Source organism: Odocoileus virginianus, chromosome 33 (assembly GCF_023699985.2).
Source record: "Odocoileus virginianus isolate 20LAN1187 ecotype Illinois chromosome 33, Ovbor_1.2, whole genome shotgun sequence".
Classification (NCBI taxonomy): Eukaryota; Metazoa; Chordata; class Mammalia; order Artiodactyla; family Cervidae; genus Odocoileus; species Odocoileus virginianus.
The window spans coordinates 25,368,971-25,383,087 of NC_069706.1; the positions used below are offsets into that span (position 1 = coordinate 25,368,971).

At 61.0% G+C, this 14,117-nt stretch overlaps 3 protein-coding genes across 8 annotated transcripts; all 3 read right to left on the reverse strand.

Annotated features, from left to right (window-relative positions):
* Positions 1 to 61: 61 nt before the first annotated feature.
* On the reverse strand, positions 62 to 3,763 carry PAGR1 (PAXIP1 associated glutamate rich protein 1). Of its 2 annotated transcripts, XM_020884658.2 has the most exons (4): positions 3,578 to 3,763; positions 2,720 to 3,221; positions 2,431 to 2,513; positions 62 to 510 (listed from the first exon to the last, which is right to left on the reverse strand). In XM_020884658.2, exons 2-4 carry the CDS (start codon positions 3,199 to 3,201, stop codon positions 311 to 313), a joined length of 765 nt encoding a protein of 254 aa, XP_020740317.1. In that variant the 5' UTR covers positions 3,202 to 3,221; positions 3,578 to 3,763; the 3' UTR covers positions 62 to 310. The 2 variants fall into 2 exon arrangements, with proteins under 2 accessions (XP_020740317.1, XP_070317283.1); XM_070461182.1 differs by lacking the exon at positions 3,578 to 3,763 and having other exon boundaries at positions 2,720 to 3,571.
* Positions 3,764 to 3,864: 101 nt separating this feature from the next.
* Positions 3,865 to 7,580, reverse strand: PRRT2 (proline rich transmembrane protein 2). Its single transcript, XM_020884657.2, has 4 exons — positions 7,426 to 7,580; positions 5,769 to 6,745; positions 5,258 to 5,390; positions 3,865 to 5,083 (listed from the first exon to the last, which is right to left on the reverse strand). The coding sequence occupies exons 2-4, from the start codon at positions 6,675 to 6,677 to the stop codon at positions 5,073 to 5,075; spliced, it is 1,053 nt and encodes a 350-aa protein (XP_020740316.1). The 5' UTR covers positions 6,678 to 6,745; positions 7,426 to 7,580; the 3' UTR covers positions 3,865 to 5,072.
* A 600-nt stretch (positions 7,581 to 8,180) lies between these two features.
* Positions 8,181 to 13,840, reverse strand: MAZ (MYC associated zinc finger protein). Of its 5 annotated transcripts, XM_070461185.1 has the most exons (7): positions 13,678 to 13,840; positions 12,968 to 13,054; positions 12,028 to 12,884; positions 11,556 to 11,619; positions 11,111 to 11,282; positions 10,084 to 10,308; positions 9,675 to 9,789 (listed from the first exon to the last, which is right to left on the reverse strand). In XM_070461185.1, exons 1-6 carry the CDS (start codon positions 13,711 to 13,713, stop codon positions 10,106 to 10,108), a joined length of 1,419 nt encoding a protein of 472 aa, XP_070317286.1. In that variant the 5' UTR covers positions 13,714 to 13,840; the 3' UTR covers positions 9,675 to 9,789; positions 10,084 to 10,105. The 5 variants fall into 5 exon arrangements, with proteins under 5 accessions (XP_070317287.1, XP_070317285.1, XP_070317286.1 ...); XM_070461186.1 differs by lacking the exon at positions 10,084 to 10,308 and having other exon boundaries at positions 8,181 to 9,789; positions 13,678 to 13,829; XM_070461183.1 differs by lacking the exon at positions 13,678 to 13,840 and having other exon boundaries at positions 12,968 to 13,458.
* Positions 13,841 to 14,117: the final 277 nt, after the last annotated feature.

The following is a 14,117-nucleotide window of genomic DNA, read 5'->3' on the forward strand; positions in this document are numbered from 1 at the left end:
GTCCTGCCCCTCCATAAGGGTTTTGGCTTCAGCTGCAGCCTCTCCTCCAAGAAAAGGTAACTTGTTTTTTTAATTTTTTTATTTTAAATTCAGAAAATTCGGCTCAGGTCTCCCAACAGATGTTCAAGGGAAAACATAAACACACACACACACACACACACGCGCGTGCGTGCATCAGTCCTCTTTCTGGCAAGGTGTCGTGGTGGGAGTCTGGGAACATCTTTCCTCTTGCCCAAGGCCCTGGGTGAGGGAAGGTGGGCCCTGGGTGAGGGAAGGTGGGCCAAGGCCCCAGCAGGCAGACTCAGCAGCCTCAGTATTTCCGCTGCCGGGGGAAGAGACTACCCGCTGAGGATCGGAGTGGGGGGCTGGCAGGGCTGGCGTCCTCTGAGTCCAGGCTGAAGAGGTCCCTGCCGGTACGAAGGATCTGCTCCTCTAGTTTCTTGTGTCGCTTCATGTCTGAAAGGACCTTGTCCAGGCGGGCCTCCCGTTTCTGGCTCCGGGCTGAGCTTCCTGAAGAAGGGGAAGGTGAAAAATGTGGAAGGGAGTCAGGCAGTATGTGCCAGAACTGCCTGGGTCTTATTAATCACTTAGGGAGCTTATTAAACAGAGATTTCCAGGCCTGTTGTGAAGGCACTTTTTGGGGGGATATTGTCACATTTTAATTTTTTGGTTTCATTTTGGCACATTCAACTCACACTCAAAGTTTTAGAATTAGAAGCACATTATCTTTCTACATGCAGGGTAGAAGACTACTTGTAAACCACATAAATTTTTCAATTCATTCAGACATAACTGCCATAGACGTCATGGAGGTTCTGAGATTTAGGGTTGGGGTCTCAGATGGGGTGGTAAGTGAAGGTTTGAATTATGAGAAGAGGCCAGAAATGTGAAGGTCAGGGAGGAGTGTCCCAGGCAGTGGACAGGCAAGTGCAAAAGCCCCAGGGAAGGAACACAGAGGTCTGTCCAATGAGAAATGTAGAGCTAGCAGAGACAGGAAAGATGAGGCCAAAGAAATGACTTACAGACCATGATAAGGGGTTTGGATCTCTTAGTGTACATGGAAGCCTTGAGTGGCAGGAGAGGGGGGCTTGGATTCTCAATTGGCATGCTCGTCCACCCCCTCAGCCCCCGTTAATAGAATCATTTGGAGGACTGAAATCAAGAGAAGTGACACAGCTTATATTTTGAAACATAAACCGTCTCTAGTGCTGAGACTGGTGGCAGAAAGACCAGTTAAGAGCTACCACAACTCTCCAGGTGACAGAGATGGTGGTGGCTTGAATGAGGATATCGTGTTAAAGGTGGAGAGCTGAACATGGAAATGTGGAAGCAGAGCTAACAAGACTTGCTGCCAGCTTGAATGTTGAGGTGAAAGAAACAGAAATCAGGAATGGCTCCAGGATGTCCCTGATGGTCCAAGGGTTGTGAGTCTGCCTGACAATGCAGGGGACATGAGGTCGATCCCTGATCCAGGAGGATCCCACATGCCCTGGAGCAGCTAAGTCTGTGTGCCACAACTACGGAGCCCTTGCTCTAGAGCCCGGGAGTTGCAACTACTGAAGCCCGTGTGCCCTACAGCCCATGCTCCACAAAAGAAGAAGCCACTGCAATGAGATGCCCGCCCATGTATCAAAGAGTGGTACCTGCTCGCTGCAACTAGAAAAAGCCTGTGCACAGCAATAAAGACCACCATAGCCAAAAATCTTTTTTTAAAATGGCTCCAAGGGGACTTTCCTGGTGGCTCAGATGGTAAAGAATCTGTCTGCAATGTGGGAGACCTGGGTTCGATCGCTGGGTTGAGAAGATCCCCTGGAGGACAGCATGGCAACCCACTCTAGTATTCTTGCCTGGAGAATCCCCATGGACAGAGGTGCCTGGCAGGTTGCAGTCCATGGGACTGCAAAGAGTCCGAGCGACTAAGCACAGCACAACAGCAAGGGGACTTCCCTGGTGGTCCAGTGGTTATAACTCTGTGCTTCCACTGCAAGGGCACGGGTTCAATCTCTGGTCAGGGAACTAGGATCCCACATGTCGAGCAGCATGGCCCAAAACAAAACAAGAATGGCTCCGAGGGTAAACTCTACGAAGGCACACAGGATGGGAAACTGGGTACAATTAGGACATTGCACACAGCAGTGTAGGTATGTGGATCTAGGTAATAATAATAATGACTTGGACTTCGAGGATGACTGAGAAGTAATGAGAAGCATGATGAAATTATCTGTGATAACCTTTTAAGGGAAGACAGGGGACCACCTAAGCTGGAAGGATGCCACCACTGGGTGCATACTCTCTCTGAAGCTACAAGTTGTGTAGCTACCAAGGCACCAAGTCAAGGCCTCTTTTAGGGAGTCACTTTCTGAGTAAGTGGGAGCAGAGGCTCTTCACCCCCACACCCCCACCCCTGCTGCCCAGTACTACCCTCTGTACCTGGGGTGCGCCTCCGGTCAATCAGGGAGTCCTTTGGTGTCATTGGCTCATCATCAAAGTCAAATTCTGTAGGCATGTGTGGTCTGGGGCAGGGGGACAGACAGTGAAGGGTGAAGGTGGTTCCCCCCCAACCCCCAAACAACCACACTTGTCCCCAACCTCCTGGCTCTTCTTCTCCCCCTCCTCCCTCCCTTCACTTCTCATGATCCTGGGTCCCGCCTCCCCTCCCTATTTCCTCCCGGCATCAGGGGAGGAGCCCCAAGGACAAGGTGTCAGGGTGTGCCCTCACTTTTCTTCTTCCTCCTCTTTGGCCTCTGGCTCCTCATCGGATCTCTCCTCTTCACTCTGGGCCTCAGGCGTGGGTGGCCGGCGGGGCAGGATCTCAGCCTGAAGCTCCAGGGTACCGTGGGCAGCCAGCAGTTCATAGAGCCGTTGGATTTCAGAGGGGGGTGGCATCCAGGACTGCCCATCTGCGGGCAGCTCCACCTCTTCATCGCTGCAGGGCACGCACCAGTCCTCGGATTCTCCCTTGGCACGCTCCTCCCCCTCAAGGCTGGGGGCTTCTCCCTGCACCTCCTCGGCCCCGGACCCCTCATGCTCAGCCTCCTCCCGGCCTCCTTCTCCCTCTTCCTCGGCTTGATTGGCCGAAGCAGAGGGGCCTCCGGTATCCTCCACAGCCAGAGCCTGGAGACCGGAGGTCACTTCCCCTTCTTCAGAGAGAGGCGGCGCCGTGGTGGCTGCAATGTCTCCATGGCCCCGGACAAGGGACATATGCCACTAGGGAAGGGGCCCTGCGATGACAGGAGATGGCAGGAGTACTAAGCCAGGGATCCCCCACCCCCGCCTCCGCGGGTAGGGCTTCCCGGGGCTTCAGAGAACGTCTGTTTAACCAATCAGGTTCCAACAACAGTCCCTGCGAACAGACCTGCCGGTCCCCAGAAGGGGGCGCTCAAGTCCCCTACGAGGACCCCGCCCCCACGGATCGAGATCTGGTATTCCGACGTTCCCAGGGACCCACAGAAACCACTCTCCAGGCCGGAGAGGGGCGGACCCCCTCTTCTCGCCTTCAGGCCACCCCTCTCTACACCTGGATCCAGCACCCTCTCCCCACACCTCGAAGTTTCGCCACCTCAGCTACCGTACGCACCTGGAGCTAAGACCCGCCTCCCGGGCTACGCAGGGTCACAGTACGCAGACGCACCGAAATGGCGCGGGAGGTTCCGCTTTAGTCTAAGCTACTTGGAAGAGGAAAGCGAGGGAAGGCTTGCACATGCGCAGGTAGGCGCTCCGGAATAATAGGCTTCGGCCCACAGTAAAGATGGCCACCGGGGCAGCGCATGCGCAAACGACGCAGTAGGTTCTGCGTGAAAGGAGGCAGTACCTCCGGCCCCCGCGGCGCACGCATGTTAAGGACCAACTGAGGCTAGAGGCGAGTCTCATGCAGTCTCCGTTTATTGGTGTCTCAGACCCATGCAGCATCGGCATACAAAAAGGGAAAATCAGTTGATGTATCCTTTTTTTTGTTTGTTTTTAGACTTTTAGGTTTTTTTCCCTACACTTTTTTTAGGGAAAAAAAAAAAAAACAACCGCCAACTCCGAACCGCGTAGTGGCTCGGTCCCCGCCTCCCCAGCGGACTGTCGCGTGCAACAAACCTCTCTCGTCCTCTTAGAAAAGAATAATACACCTCTCCGCCCTTCCCTTGCTCCCTGCAGCTGGGAGCTTTGGTCCTATTTGGGGGGTTCTTTTTCTTATAAAGTACGTGAATGACCCCAGCTCCGACGAGTTCGCTGACTGGGTTAAAAAGCCCAGATGGGACAGGTCAACTCAGGCTGACCAGGGAGGGTCAACAGCCATGCCCCTCCGTTCTCCCAGGTGCGTGTTCGGAACACGCCACCCCTGCATAAGTCTCCAAATGAGGCCTGGCTGGCCGGCTTTGCGACCCCGAGGCACCCTGGGGGTCGTCCGGACCTGGGTGGTCCCAACAGAGAACAGTCGGAGCCTGGGCGAGGGAGCCCTTTCCTGACACCCCTCCCCCCCACCCCCAGCCTGTTCTAAATGCTGGAGTTTTTGTTTAATAAACGGTGGAGGAGGGTGGAGGAGAGGATGCTGGAGGGAGATGAGGAGGCAGGAAGAGGAAGGGGGCGGAGGGTGTGGGGAGGGAAGTGGCGATGAATTAGGTGGGAAGGAAGAAAGGAATGAGGGGAGGAAGCTGAGACAATGAAAGTTAGGAAAGGGAGACCAGGGTCGAGGTGCAGGAAATTCGGGGAGGTTGTAGTGCAGGAAGGTGGGGAGAGATGCAGGGAGGCTGAGAGTACAGAGAGATGGGGAGATGTTCAGGGAGGATTCCAAAAGTGCAGGGAGGTTTCCAGAAGTGCAAGGATAGGGAAGCCGAGAGGCTGGAGGGGGTGCAGGCAGAAGTGCAGGGAGGTTGGAAACAGTGCAGGGAGAAGGGAGGCCTACGGTTGGCAGAGGAGCCTGGCAGGATGCAGGAACAGGAAAGAAGCTGTAAACAAGGCCGCTCAGGCTCCCTTGGTCCCTATGGGTGCGGGCCTGGGCCATGGATTGGGCTCCCCCCAGGGGAAGATGGGCCCAAGGCAGCTCCCAACAGGAAAAAAAGTCTTGGAATGCAGGGCAGAGCCCCTCACTTATACACTGTGGGAGAGGAGAGGGAGGGACAGACAGAGACGGTGGGGCAGGGGGGTTGGGGGAGACAAGGAGAGACAAAGAAGTAGGGAGAACAGACAGGAGAGAGCAGGGGCAGGGGTTAGTAAAGCCGCCCTTGCCAGCCCTTCCATTCCTCCCGGCCTGTCCCAGACCCCCACTCACCGCCTAAGTTGATGACGCAGGAGGCGATAATGATGAGGATCCCCCCTACCAGTGCCACGATGCTTAAGAGCTTGGCCACGCGACCCAGACGCTGGGCCCCATCCACGTCCCCCTGTTGCAGGCTGTTTCGGGACTGGGGTTAGAGTGAGGGGTGGGGGCACCAGCCCAGGTCAGGAAATACCAGCCAGGCAGAGATCGGGTGTAGGAGTCGTCCAGAGGAGACAGGCCAGCCGGTGGACAATGGTTATGGGAGGAAGGGGGTTGAGAGGCAGCAGAAGGGCACAGGTCAGTAAGACTGTGTGAAATGTCTCAACTTCCCTCCCACCTGATGGGGTAGAGCTCAAAAGGTGAAGTCCCAGGGAGAGGTGAGCAAAGGCCCTGTAATTGGGAAGTGAGATCCATGCAGAGAGGGGAGGGGAGGCGGGGTTACTCCTGGAGCTGTGTCCCAGCAAGGGGCAGGAAACTGGGAACCGCTGCAGGCCTGGACCAGGCAGGGTCCCCTGGGGCTCACCATGACGGCATAAGCGAAGGCCACGATGTTGACAGGCCACATGGGGCAGAAGCAGGACAGGATGGCGAGGATGATGTAGTCCCGAGGTTTCTGGGTGCCTTCACCCCCCTCCACCCCAGACCCTGCGAGCTGGGAGCTAGGGTGGCGGCTCAGGCTTCCTCGGGGAGATCCTGAATGCCCACTGTGAGCCCTTCCTAGTCGATCCTCCTCCACCAGCTGCTGCAGCACACGGGGTGGGGCCCCATTGGCTGGGGGGGTCTTTGTGGAGGGTGATGAGTGAGGCTGGGGGGCTGGACCCTCTTCCCCATCCCCATCACCAGCCTGCAGGGGAACCACTGCCCCATTCTCCTGCTTTTCTCCCATGCTCTCGCTCAGGATCTCAGAGGTGGGCTCCTCCTTGGTAGGGGGCTCTGGCTGAAGGGCTGGTGTGGAGGTGGACTGGGAGGCTGACTGGGGCTCTGGCTGGGGCTCTGACTGGGGTTCTGGCTGGGGGGCAGGCTCTGAGGCTGGCTTAAGCGGGGCTGCGGATTCCAGGTTGGATTCCGGGTCTGCAGTGGCCTCTTTGCTCACTTCGGGTTTGGATGCTAGCTCTTGGCATGTTTCTTCAGTGCTGGAGTTGGCCTTTGCTTCCCCTCCTGGGCTTGAGCTGAGGTCTCTGGCCTGAGCTGCTTCAGGGGCCCCAGTTGGGGTCTCTGTGGTTTCTGGAGCCAGCCCAACCTTGGGCTCTGAGTCCACAGGGGCCCCCATGACGTCTGGGCCTGGCTGCAGGGTCTCTGGCTCATCTGAGACCCCAACTGGGACCTGGGGAGAGCCAGTTTGGCCTTCAGAATGGCCAGGCCCTTCTCCCTGGGTCTGGGGACCCTCCTCTACCCCCTTAATCTCAGAGACCTCAGAGCTGCTAGCTGCCATCTTGAGACAGGAGAGGGGAGAGGGCCTCTGAGGGAAGGATGGAGCAGCGGCGAAGACAGCAGCAAATCCTGCAAGAGGAGGAGACAGGCTTGGTGTGAAGAGGGAAAAGGTAGCTTTCAGCACTGCAGCCCAAGAGGGCAATGCTCCTTTCTCAGGGCCAGCCTTGGACTGCCTCTGGGGAAAAGGAAGAAAAGTTGGGGTTTCCTTTGCTTTGGGGTGGGACATCTCTGGGGAGGAGTGCTCTGCTCAGGCTTCTGGTTGGAGAGCCCTGTGAAGATGAACCCTTTTGTAAACAGGGTTCCCCACGGTCTCTTCCTGGGTCCACCCAACAAGATCCAGACTCATCCTAGCAGATACCACAGCACCCCAAAATCAACAAGCTGTTCCGACTCAGACGTTCCTATAGGCAGACTGGGCAAAGGACCCCGAAACTCACATTCCACTCTCTGCATCCTCCCTTCCTCCCTGGGCTCCCAGCCGGTGCGGTTTTCGTGCTGCGCTTCTGGGGCGTAGACGCCCGCGCCCCTCCCTCGGGGACCTGGGCATCTCCGCTGAGCCCCTTCCCAGCCCCTCTCCCAGGGATTCCCTCGCCCCCGGGGGACCGGCGCCGTCTCCTCCCATTGGTGTGGCGCGCCCAGCTCCACCCGTCAGTCCATCAGGCGCCCGCATTCCGGTACAGCCTTCCCGGCGTCCGCGGTCTGTCCGTCCACTCCTACCCGCAGCTTCAGTCAGTCTATTCCCGTCTCACCTCGACGCCGGCCTCCAGACTGCTCCGGCTGCTGCCGCCGCCGCCGCCGCCACCGCCGCGGTTGCAGCCGCCGCAGCCAGGGAGGGAGCAAGTCAGCGAGGGAGGGAGGTGGCGGGTCTCCCCTCCCCTCGGCTCATCCCCTCCTCTCAGGTCCCCTCCCCTACGCTTCGCTGCCGCGCACCGCCCCCGCCCCTTGCACGGCTCCCGCCCCTCCCGGCCAGCCGGAGGGAGCCACGCGTGCCAGGCCCCGCGTTACCTGGGCAACCGGCCGGGGGACCACTCGCGCGGCTCCCTAGCCCTTCCCCCGCGCGCCTCCTGGGGGTGTCCCCTTCCCAGGCCCCGGGCCCCTCCCGCTAACGGTCACCGGGGGTCCTGGTAGAGGCAGGGGGTCAGGGGAAGCGGAGAGGGGTCTCCGAGGAGGCTGGACCAGTGAGACAGGCTGGACCAGGTGGAGGCACCCCTACCAGCAGGAAGGGAAGGGGGATGAGGCCAAACTTGGGAGAGGCTGCAGAGGATGATCAGGGTGGAGTTTCCAGAAGGGAGCCTGCAGAACGGCGAGTCCCTCTACCGCCAAGGAAGCAGCAGCAGCAGAAATGGGTAATGGAAGGCTCAAGAAAAGGGTCCCTGGAAGGGTCAGAGCTGTGACTGGGAAGGGAATTCCAAGGGGCAGGATGGAGGCTGCAAGAGCAGTCTGGAACAGCAGGAGAGGGCTGGGTAAGAGCAGGGTGGACCACACCAAGTACGAAGAGGACGACTGGGGAGAAGTGCAGTTTTTATTTTCAACGTCTTTGTTCCCAGTCCTAGGGCTGAGTTGCCCAGTCTTTCCACAGCTACATCATCCATCACCTCTCAGGGCCTTAAAAGTGTGCAGGTACTGGGCTGGGATGAGAGCAGCAGGCAGTGGGTCTGGACAGGGGAAGGGGAAAAGCAACATTTATGTCCAGCGAGCAACTGTTTGGGTTTCTGACCCAGGCCTCTTCAAACCTCCAGGGGCTATTCTGGGCTTGGGTGGATTGAGTATTCCCCAGACTCCGGAGTCCTAGAACTTGCTCCCCACAGCCTAGGAGCCTCGGCCCCACCCTGAATCTGGACTGCCTCGGCTGGTGCTGCCTCTGGGGAAGGAGCCGAAGCCCGAGCCTCAGAGCTGCACAGGGCAGAGCAAGGCTGCAACTGGCTGACCGACTGCAGGTCTAAAAATTCCCTTAGGGGTGGGAACAGGGGGCTTGGTGAAAGCAATTCATTCATTGAGTCTGAGACAGGTTTTTATTTAAAATTTATTGTAATGGGGTCCGCGCAAAAGGAGGGGGTGAAGGGTGGGGAACATGCAGGGGCCACCGGAACACGATGACATGGCCAGGGCCACAGCTTCTGTCGTGGGGGAGAGGGATGAAAAGAAAAGGCCAGGGCTGGAGCTGGGGTGGAAGAGGGAAGGGGGAGACACTGTGGCTGCATTCCCCCCACCCCCAGGAAGCACCTCTAGTCCCTGGATACCTCCATTTACCCTGGCCCCTAGGATTCCACCTCGTCCTGCCTCTGGCCCTAGTGGCTCCTTCTTTTGCTCCCCTTGACTTGTTTTCCCCTGACAGATTCTTAAGCAGGATGATGTTCAGGGCCTGACCCCAAACAACCCCACCTGATGAAGGTACAACCTTTGCCTTCTGCCCCTTCTCAAATCTCACCTTTCCCCATCTCTGGGACAGAATCTTTGATTTCCCTCCTTCCTCTCCTCCCTCCCCCTGGAAAAAAAAAAAAAAAAGCACCAACTCCCCAGGGAGGGGCAGCAGACAGGGGGGCGGGGGCACTGGGAGGAGGAGAGCAAGAAGGACCACCGGGGGAGAAGGCTCACAAACCCCTGGAAGGGCAGGCCAGGGGGTCACAGAGAGGAGAGGGGGTGAGGGCAGTGGCCACTCCTGGTCTCTGCTCCCCCCTGCCCACTGTCCAGGGGACTTCAGCACAACCAAGGGAACAGGTGTGTGTGGGGTCAGGTCTCACAGGGAGGAGAGAGGAGCAGGAGAAACAAATCGTTAAAACCTAGCGAATTCTCCTAAGAAAACATTTCTTCCTCCTTTCCTTCTGGAGGCTCCTTGGTTGGTGGGGGAAGTAGTGAGGAGTTGGTGGGAAAAGAGAGGGGAAGAGGAGATGGTGCCGAGGGACTTTCCTCCATTCTCCCCTCTCCCCCCCACCAACTTGGAGCTCACCAGGGCTGGGAGGGAAGTGGCTGAGAGCTCACAGGCACCCCCTCGGCCCCCGAGAGGGAGCCCACGGCTGTGGGTGGGGCTGCCACTGCTGCTGCTGCCGCCGCTGCTGCCGCCGCTGCCGCCATTGGACAGACCTCACCTGCCATTGGACAGACCTCACCTGTACCTGCAGGGTGAGAAACACCAGGAGATCACAGTGCGATCTGAATGGCAAGAGCCTTGCCCCTTGCCCCAGACGCCCTCCCCTGGGACACAGCCGTTGCTCACTCCCTGTTTAGTTGAGATTTCGGCCTGCATCCTTACCTCCTTCTCCTGAAAGGCCCTCCCTGGTCCCAGAAGTCTCCCTAACTTGGGGATAGCTGGGCATCCCTGGCCTTCCTAAGATCCCCTATTGGGTCCTGTGAGCCCCCTCGTCCCACGCACCCCATCCCACCCCCCCCAGCCATGCCCCACGCCTTGCCTGGTGGGTGCGGGGGTCCCCCTCAGCAGGTGGGCTGTGGCTGGGGGGCATCTCCCGGGACAGGGGGGGCGGCCCCCCCCAGATGGGTCTGCATGTGGCCGGCCAGCTGGGCAGGGGTCTTGCAGTGCACGCTGCACAGCTTGCACAGGATGCGGTCAGCCCGCGGGGCCTGGAGCCCATGGTCCTTCACCGCGTGGATGCGCAGGTATGCTGCCGTGGTGAAGCCTAGTGGGGGGGGTGGATGGGGATGGGGGGGTGGGGGTCAGCCAGGCGGAGACCCCAGAGACGGGGTTGTTCTCCTAGGCTGGGGACGCCCTCCTCAGATGGCTCTGTCCTCCTCCCACCACATCCTTGGTAGCCTGGGGCCAACTACCCTGCTGGGGCTGGGGGGGGGCACAGCTCCCCGAGTGTGGGAACTGGTTGAATGATGGTGGCTTCTGGGCCTTGGTGTCCCCAGAGTCCATTCTCTGTGGCTGGGGGATCTCTCCTGGGGCGACAGGACACTGATTCCTAGCCACTTGAAGAGTTGACCCTCAGCAGAGACGGCTGTGTCCCCTCCCTCCAGTGCCCCATACAGTCTCAGCCCAGTTACTCAGTGGAGTGAATTTGTTTAAAAGCAGCTCCCTCTGCTACTGAGACAGGGCGAGTACTTTGTAAATCTCTGCCAACGTACTCCACTTGCCCCAGGAGCTGAAGACAAGAACTTGTGGCTGCACAGCTGAAACCTTGCCTGCCAACCGGTGGGAACTGGCTCTCTTGACCACTCCCTCCCCAAAGCAGTCGTGCCCCCTCCCATCTCCCCACACACACCCAAGAGTTGACTCTGGTAGATCATCTCCTCCAGCCATGACATCTTAGAACTTAATGATGTTCTAACGTAGTCCCAACGTTTCCTCGTGTGCTTTCTAAAGGGATCTAGATGCCACGAGCTCTTGGCTACAGCACCTTTAACCCACATCTGTGGAAGGGCCTCTGGTTTTGTCCCCACCCTCTGTCCCTGGCCCTCCCGGCATCTCTCAGCATGTACCTTTGTTGCAGAGCTCACAGACATGGTGAGGACCCTGGCTGTGCACCTTCATGTGGTCCGAAATATAAGCCGAGCTCAACATCTTGCCACACACGTGACATGGCACCTTCTCCTCGTGTCGTACTGTGTGGGCCCGCAGACGGTCCTTCGTAGCAAAAGCTGCCTCACATTTCTGGGGAGGGGGGAGGGGCGTGGGGGGTGTCAGGAGAGTTAAAGCTTCGGGGAGTGGGGCGAGGGGGACAAGAGGTTAAAGGAATCAGAGCCTTGGGGGTCTTTGATCTGTAGGAAATGGGAGTGAGATGATGAGGTCTTGAAGAAGGGATGAGAAAATGGAGTGAAAAAGCAAAAAGAAGAGAGAAAAAGGGGCTCTGAGAGGCTGAACTCAGACAACTACAATGAGGATCAAAATCATGAAAATCAGGACAGGAGGAGGCGGGCTTCCTACCTCACATTTGAAGGGCCGTTCTGTTGAGTGCACTTGTCTGACGTGACTGTTGAGGTGATCCGGCCTGGGGACACGTTGGGGTTGGGGTTAGGGCCCTGGGGTGTGGAGGGGTCCCCGAGTCTGCCTAACTCGGTCCATCAAGCATTTGCAAGGGCCCTGCGTTTTCTCCCAAGCCCAGGGATTCGAGTCCCGGTTAGGCAGGAAATCCCTCCTCTCACTCTAGGCGGCCTCGGCCTCCTCCCACTCAAAGCGCTCCTACAACCCAAGGACCCACCTCCTTTTGCTAAGGACCACCCCCTGCTCCCTGGTAACCGGGAGAGGCTTTCCTCCCTCCTCCCTGGGAGTGGCTCCCAGTCCCCATCCTCAGAAACCTCCCTCCCTCCCTCCCCACCAGCCAAGGCCAGGCCACCTCCACCGCCGACCTTCCCTCCCTCCCCACCCGCCCAGCGGGCGGCCGAGGCCCCGTGCACACCGGGAGAAGCTCTTGCCACAGTGGGAGCAGTTGTAGGGCTTGTGCACAGCGCCGTCATGTGAGCGCACGTGGTAGCTCATGCGGTCCTTGCGCTTGAAGCGCTGCTGGCACACCGGGCACTGGTAGGCCTTCTCGTCCGAGTGCGACAGCTTGTGTCGGTTCAGGCGGTAGACGTCGCGGAAGGCCTTGCCGCACATCTCGCAGGCGTGGTTCTTCCGGATGCGCTTTCCCGAGGCGGTCGTGGTCACCACACCACCGGTGGCCACTGCGGCCGCTCCGCCACCGGCACCCGCCTCTCCCCCTCCCCCGCCGGCTCCGCTCAGTTGGGGCACGCTCAAGAGGCTTAGGGGCACCATGGTGGGCATCTTCATAGCACCCGAGGGGACCCGGCCGGCTTTGGCTCCGGTGTGGATGGCCTCGTGCCTTCGGAGATTGTAGCCGTTCTTGAACTCCTTGGCGCACAGGGCGCAGATGTAGGGCCCCTTGCTCTTTGTCTTCTTCTCCAAGGCATATGCGACCGGGGCCACGGCGACCGTCGAGGTTGGGGCAACGACGGCGGTGGCCGCGGCTGCGGCGATGGTGGTGGCAGAAACAGGGGGCGCGGCCTCGGCGGCGGGCGCCGACACCGGCGGGGGCGGCGGAGGGGGCGCTGGGGGCTGCTTCAGAGCCGCTGTGTCCACAGTGGAGGCCGCGGCCGGGGCCGGGGGCGCAGCAGCAACGGCGGCGGCGGCAGCAGCAGCGGCGGCGGCAGCCGCGGCCGCAGCGGATTCCTGGGCGGCGGCGAGGACCGGGAGCAAGTCCACCTGGAGGGGTTCGGCCGCCGGGGCCTGGGGCGTGGGTGGGGGCGCCGGCGCGGCCTGCGAAGACAAGGCGCCGTGTGGGCCGCGGCCGCGGGTCGGCGCCCTCCCGGCCCGGCCCGCCACGGCCGGCCCCTACTCACCTGGAATGGACTCTGGGCGCAGCCCTGGGAGGCAAAGAAGCGGGACTGGAGCTCAGCCCCGACCTGCAGGGGGTTCTGGGCGTGACCCTGAGGTGGCGGGAAGGAGTTCATGAGGCCGCCCACTCCCCGGGAGTCCAGGCCCAGCACGGGGAAGGGGGGGGCCAGCAGCGTGCAAGGGAACACGGGGAACATGGCCTCGGCCACGGCGGGGCCCCCGGGGCTCAGCGGGGGCCGGGGGCGCGGGCCGCGCGGGGCCCGGGCTCGGGGCGCCGCCCCCGGCCGGCCGGGCTGGGCCGCGCCGAACGCATGGCCCGCGGGCCACCCCGCCGCCCGCGCACCCCGGCCGGCGGGAGGGAGGGAAGGAGGGCGCCTGGCGGGCCGCGGAGCGCGGCGGCGACGGCGGCGGCGACGCCCCCTGGGTGGGGGCGGGAGGCCCCGCGGGGCCGGGGGCCGGGGGCGGGGGCCCGGGCGACGGCGGCGGCGGCGGCGGTTGGAGCCTGGCGGGGCGGGGTGGGGGGAGCGAGGGAGCAGCCTCGGCCCCCGCCGCGCGCGCGCCCAGCCGGCGCCTCGGGGAGGGCGGGGGAGGGCGCGAGGGAGGGAGGGGGACAGCTGCGCGCGCACCGGGCGCGCGGAGGGGGGGTGGGACGGGCGGGAGGGCGGGCGGGAGGGGGTGTGGGAAGGGGGGGTGGGGCGGGGGAGGGGGTTGTTACCTGGAAGATGAAGCTGCTCCAGTTGCCGGGATCCATGGCGGAGGGAGGGAGGGAGGTGGCTCGCGCTCACCCTGGGGCGGGAGGAGGAGGAGGCAGCCGTGGGGGAGGGGGGAACCCGGGGAGGAGGCGCGCGGGGCGGGCGGGAGGGGGGAAGGAGGAGGAGGGTGGGGGGAGCGGAGCACACTGCGCGCGGGGAGGGAGGGCGGGCGGGGGGCGCGAGGACACACAAGAGGCTGGAGCGGGCGCGAGCGCGAGCGCGCGCGAGGCCCGCGGGAGGGGGGAGGTACGAGAGGGACTCTGGCGGGAGGAGGGACAGGGGAGCCACCCAGCAGCCGGAGTCGCCCCTAGCGCGAGACCCCTGAGACGGCCGCTGATTGGCTGACGATGGCGCAGGTGGTGGGCGCGCTGGAGACGGGGCGGCTTCTCTCTTCCCCCCCCTC

What these genes read in the sequence shown, in the direction of transcription:
- PAGR1 (XM_020884658.2), bottom strand. Translation starts at nt 3,201, where the DNA reads ATGTCCCTTGTCCGGGGCCATGGAGACATTGCAGCCACCACGGCGCCG. An exon ending in AAAGAGGAGGAAGAAGAAAA is followed by an intron (nt 2,514 to 2,719) that starts GTGAGGGCACAC and finishes CCCCTGCCCCAG; the next exon opens with ACCACACATGCCTACAGAAT. An exon ending in TGACCGGAGGCGCACCCCAG is followed by an intron (nt 511 to 2,430) that starts GTACAGAGGGTA and finishes CCCCTTCTTCAG; the next exon opens with GAAGCTCAGCCCGGAGCCAG.
- PRRT2 (XM_020884657.2), bottom strand. Translation starts at nt 6,677, where the DNA reads ATGGCAGCTAGCAGCTCTGAGGTCTCTGAGATTAAGGGGGTAGAGGAG. An exon ending in CCTTCGCTTATGCCGTCATG is followed by an intron (nt 5,391 to 5,768) that starts GTGAGCCCCAGG and finishes CTCTAACCCCAG; the next exon opens with TCCCGAAACAGCCTGCAACA.
- MAZ (XM_070461183.1), bottom strand. Translation starts at nt 13,159, where the DNA reads ATGTTCCCCGTGTTCCCTTGCACGCTGCTGGCCCCCCCCTTCCCCGTG. An exon ending in GCGCCCAGAGTCCATTCCAG is followed by an intron (nt 12,885 to 12,967) that starts GTGAGTAGGGGC and finishes TTGTCTTCGCAG; the next exon opens with GCCGCGCCGGCGCCCCCACC. An exon ending in TGTGGCAAGAGCTTCTCCCG is followed by an intron (nt 11,620 to 12,027) that starts GTGTGCACGGGG and finishes ACGTGTCCCCAG; the next exon opens with GCCGGATCACCTCAACAGTC.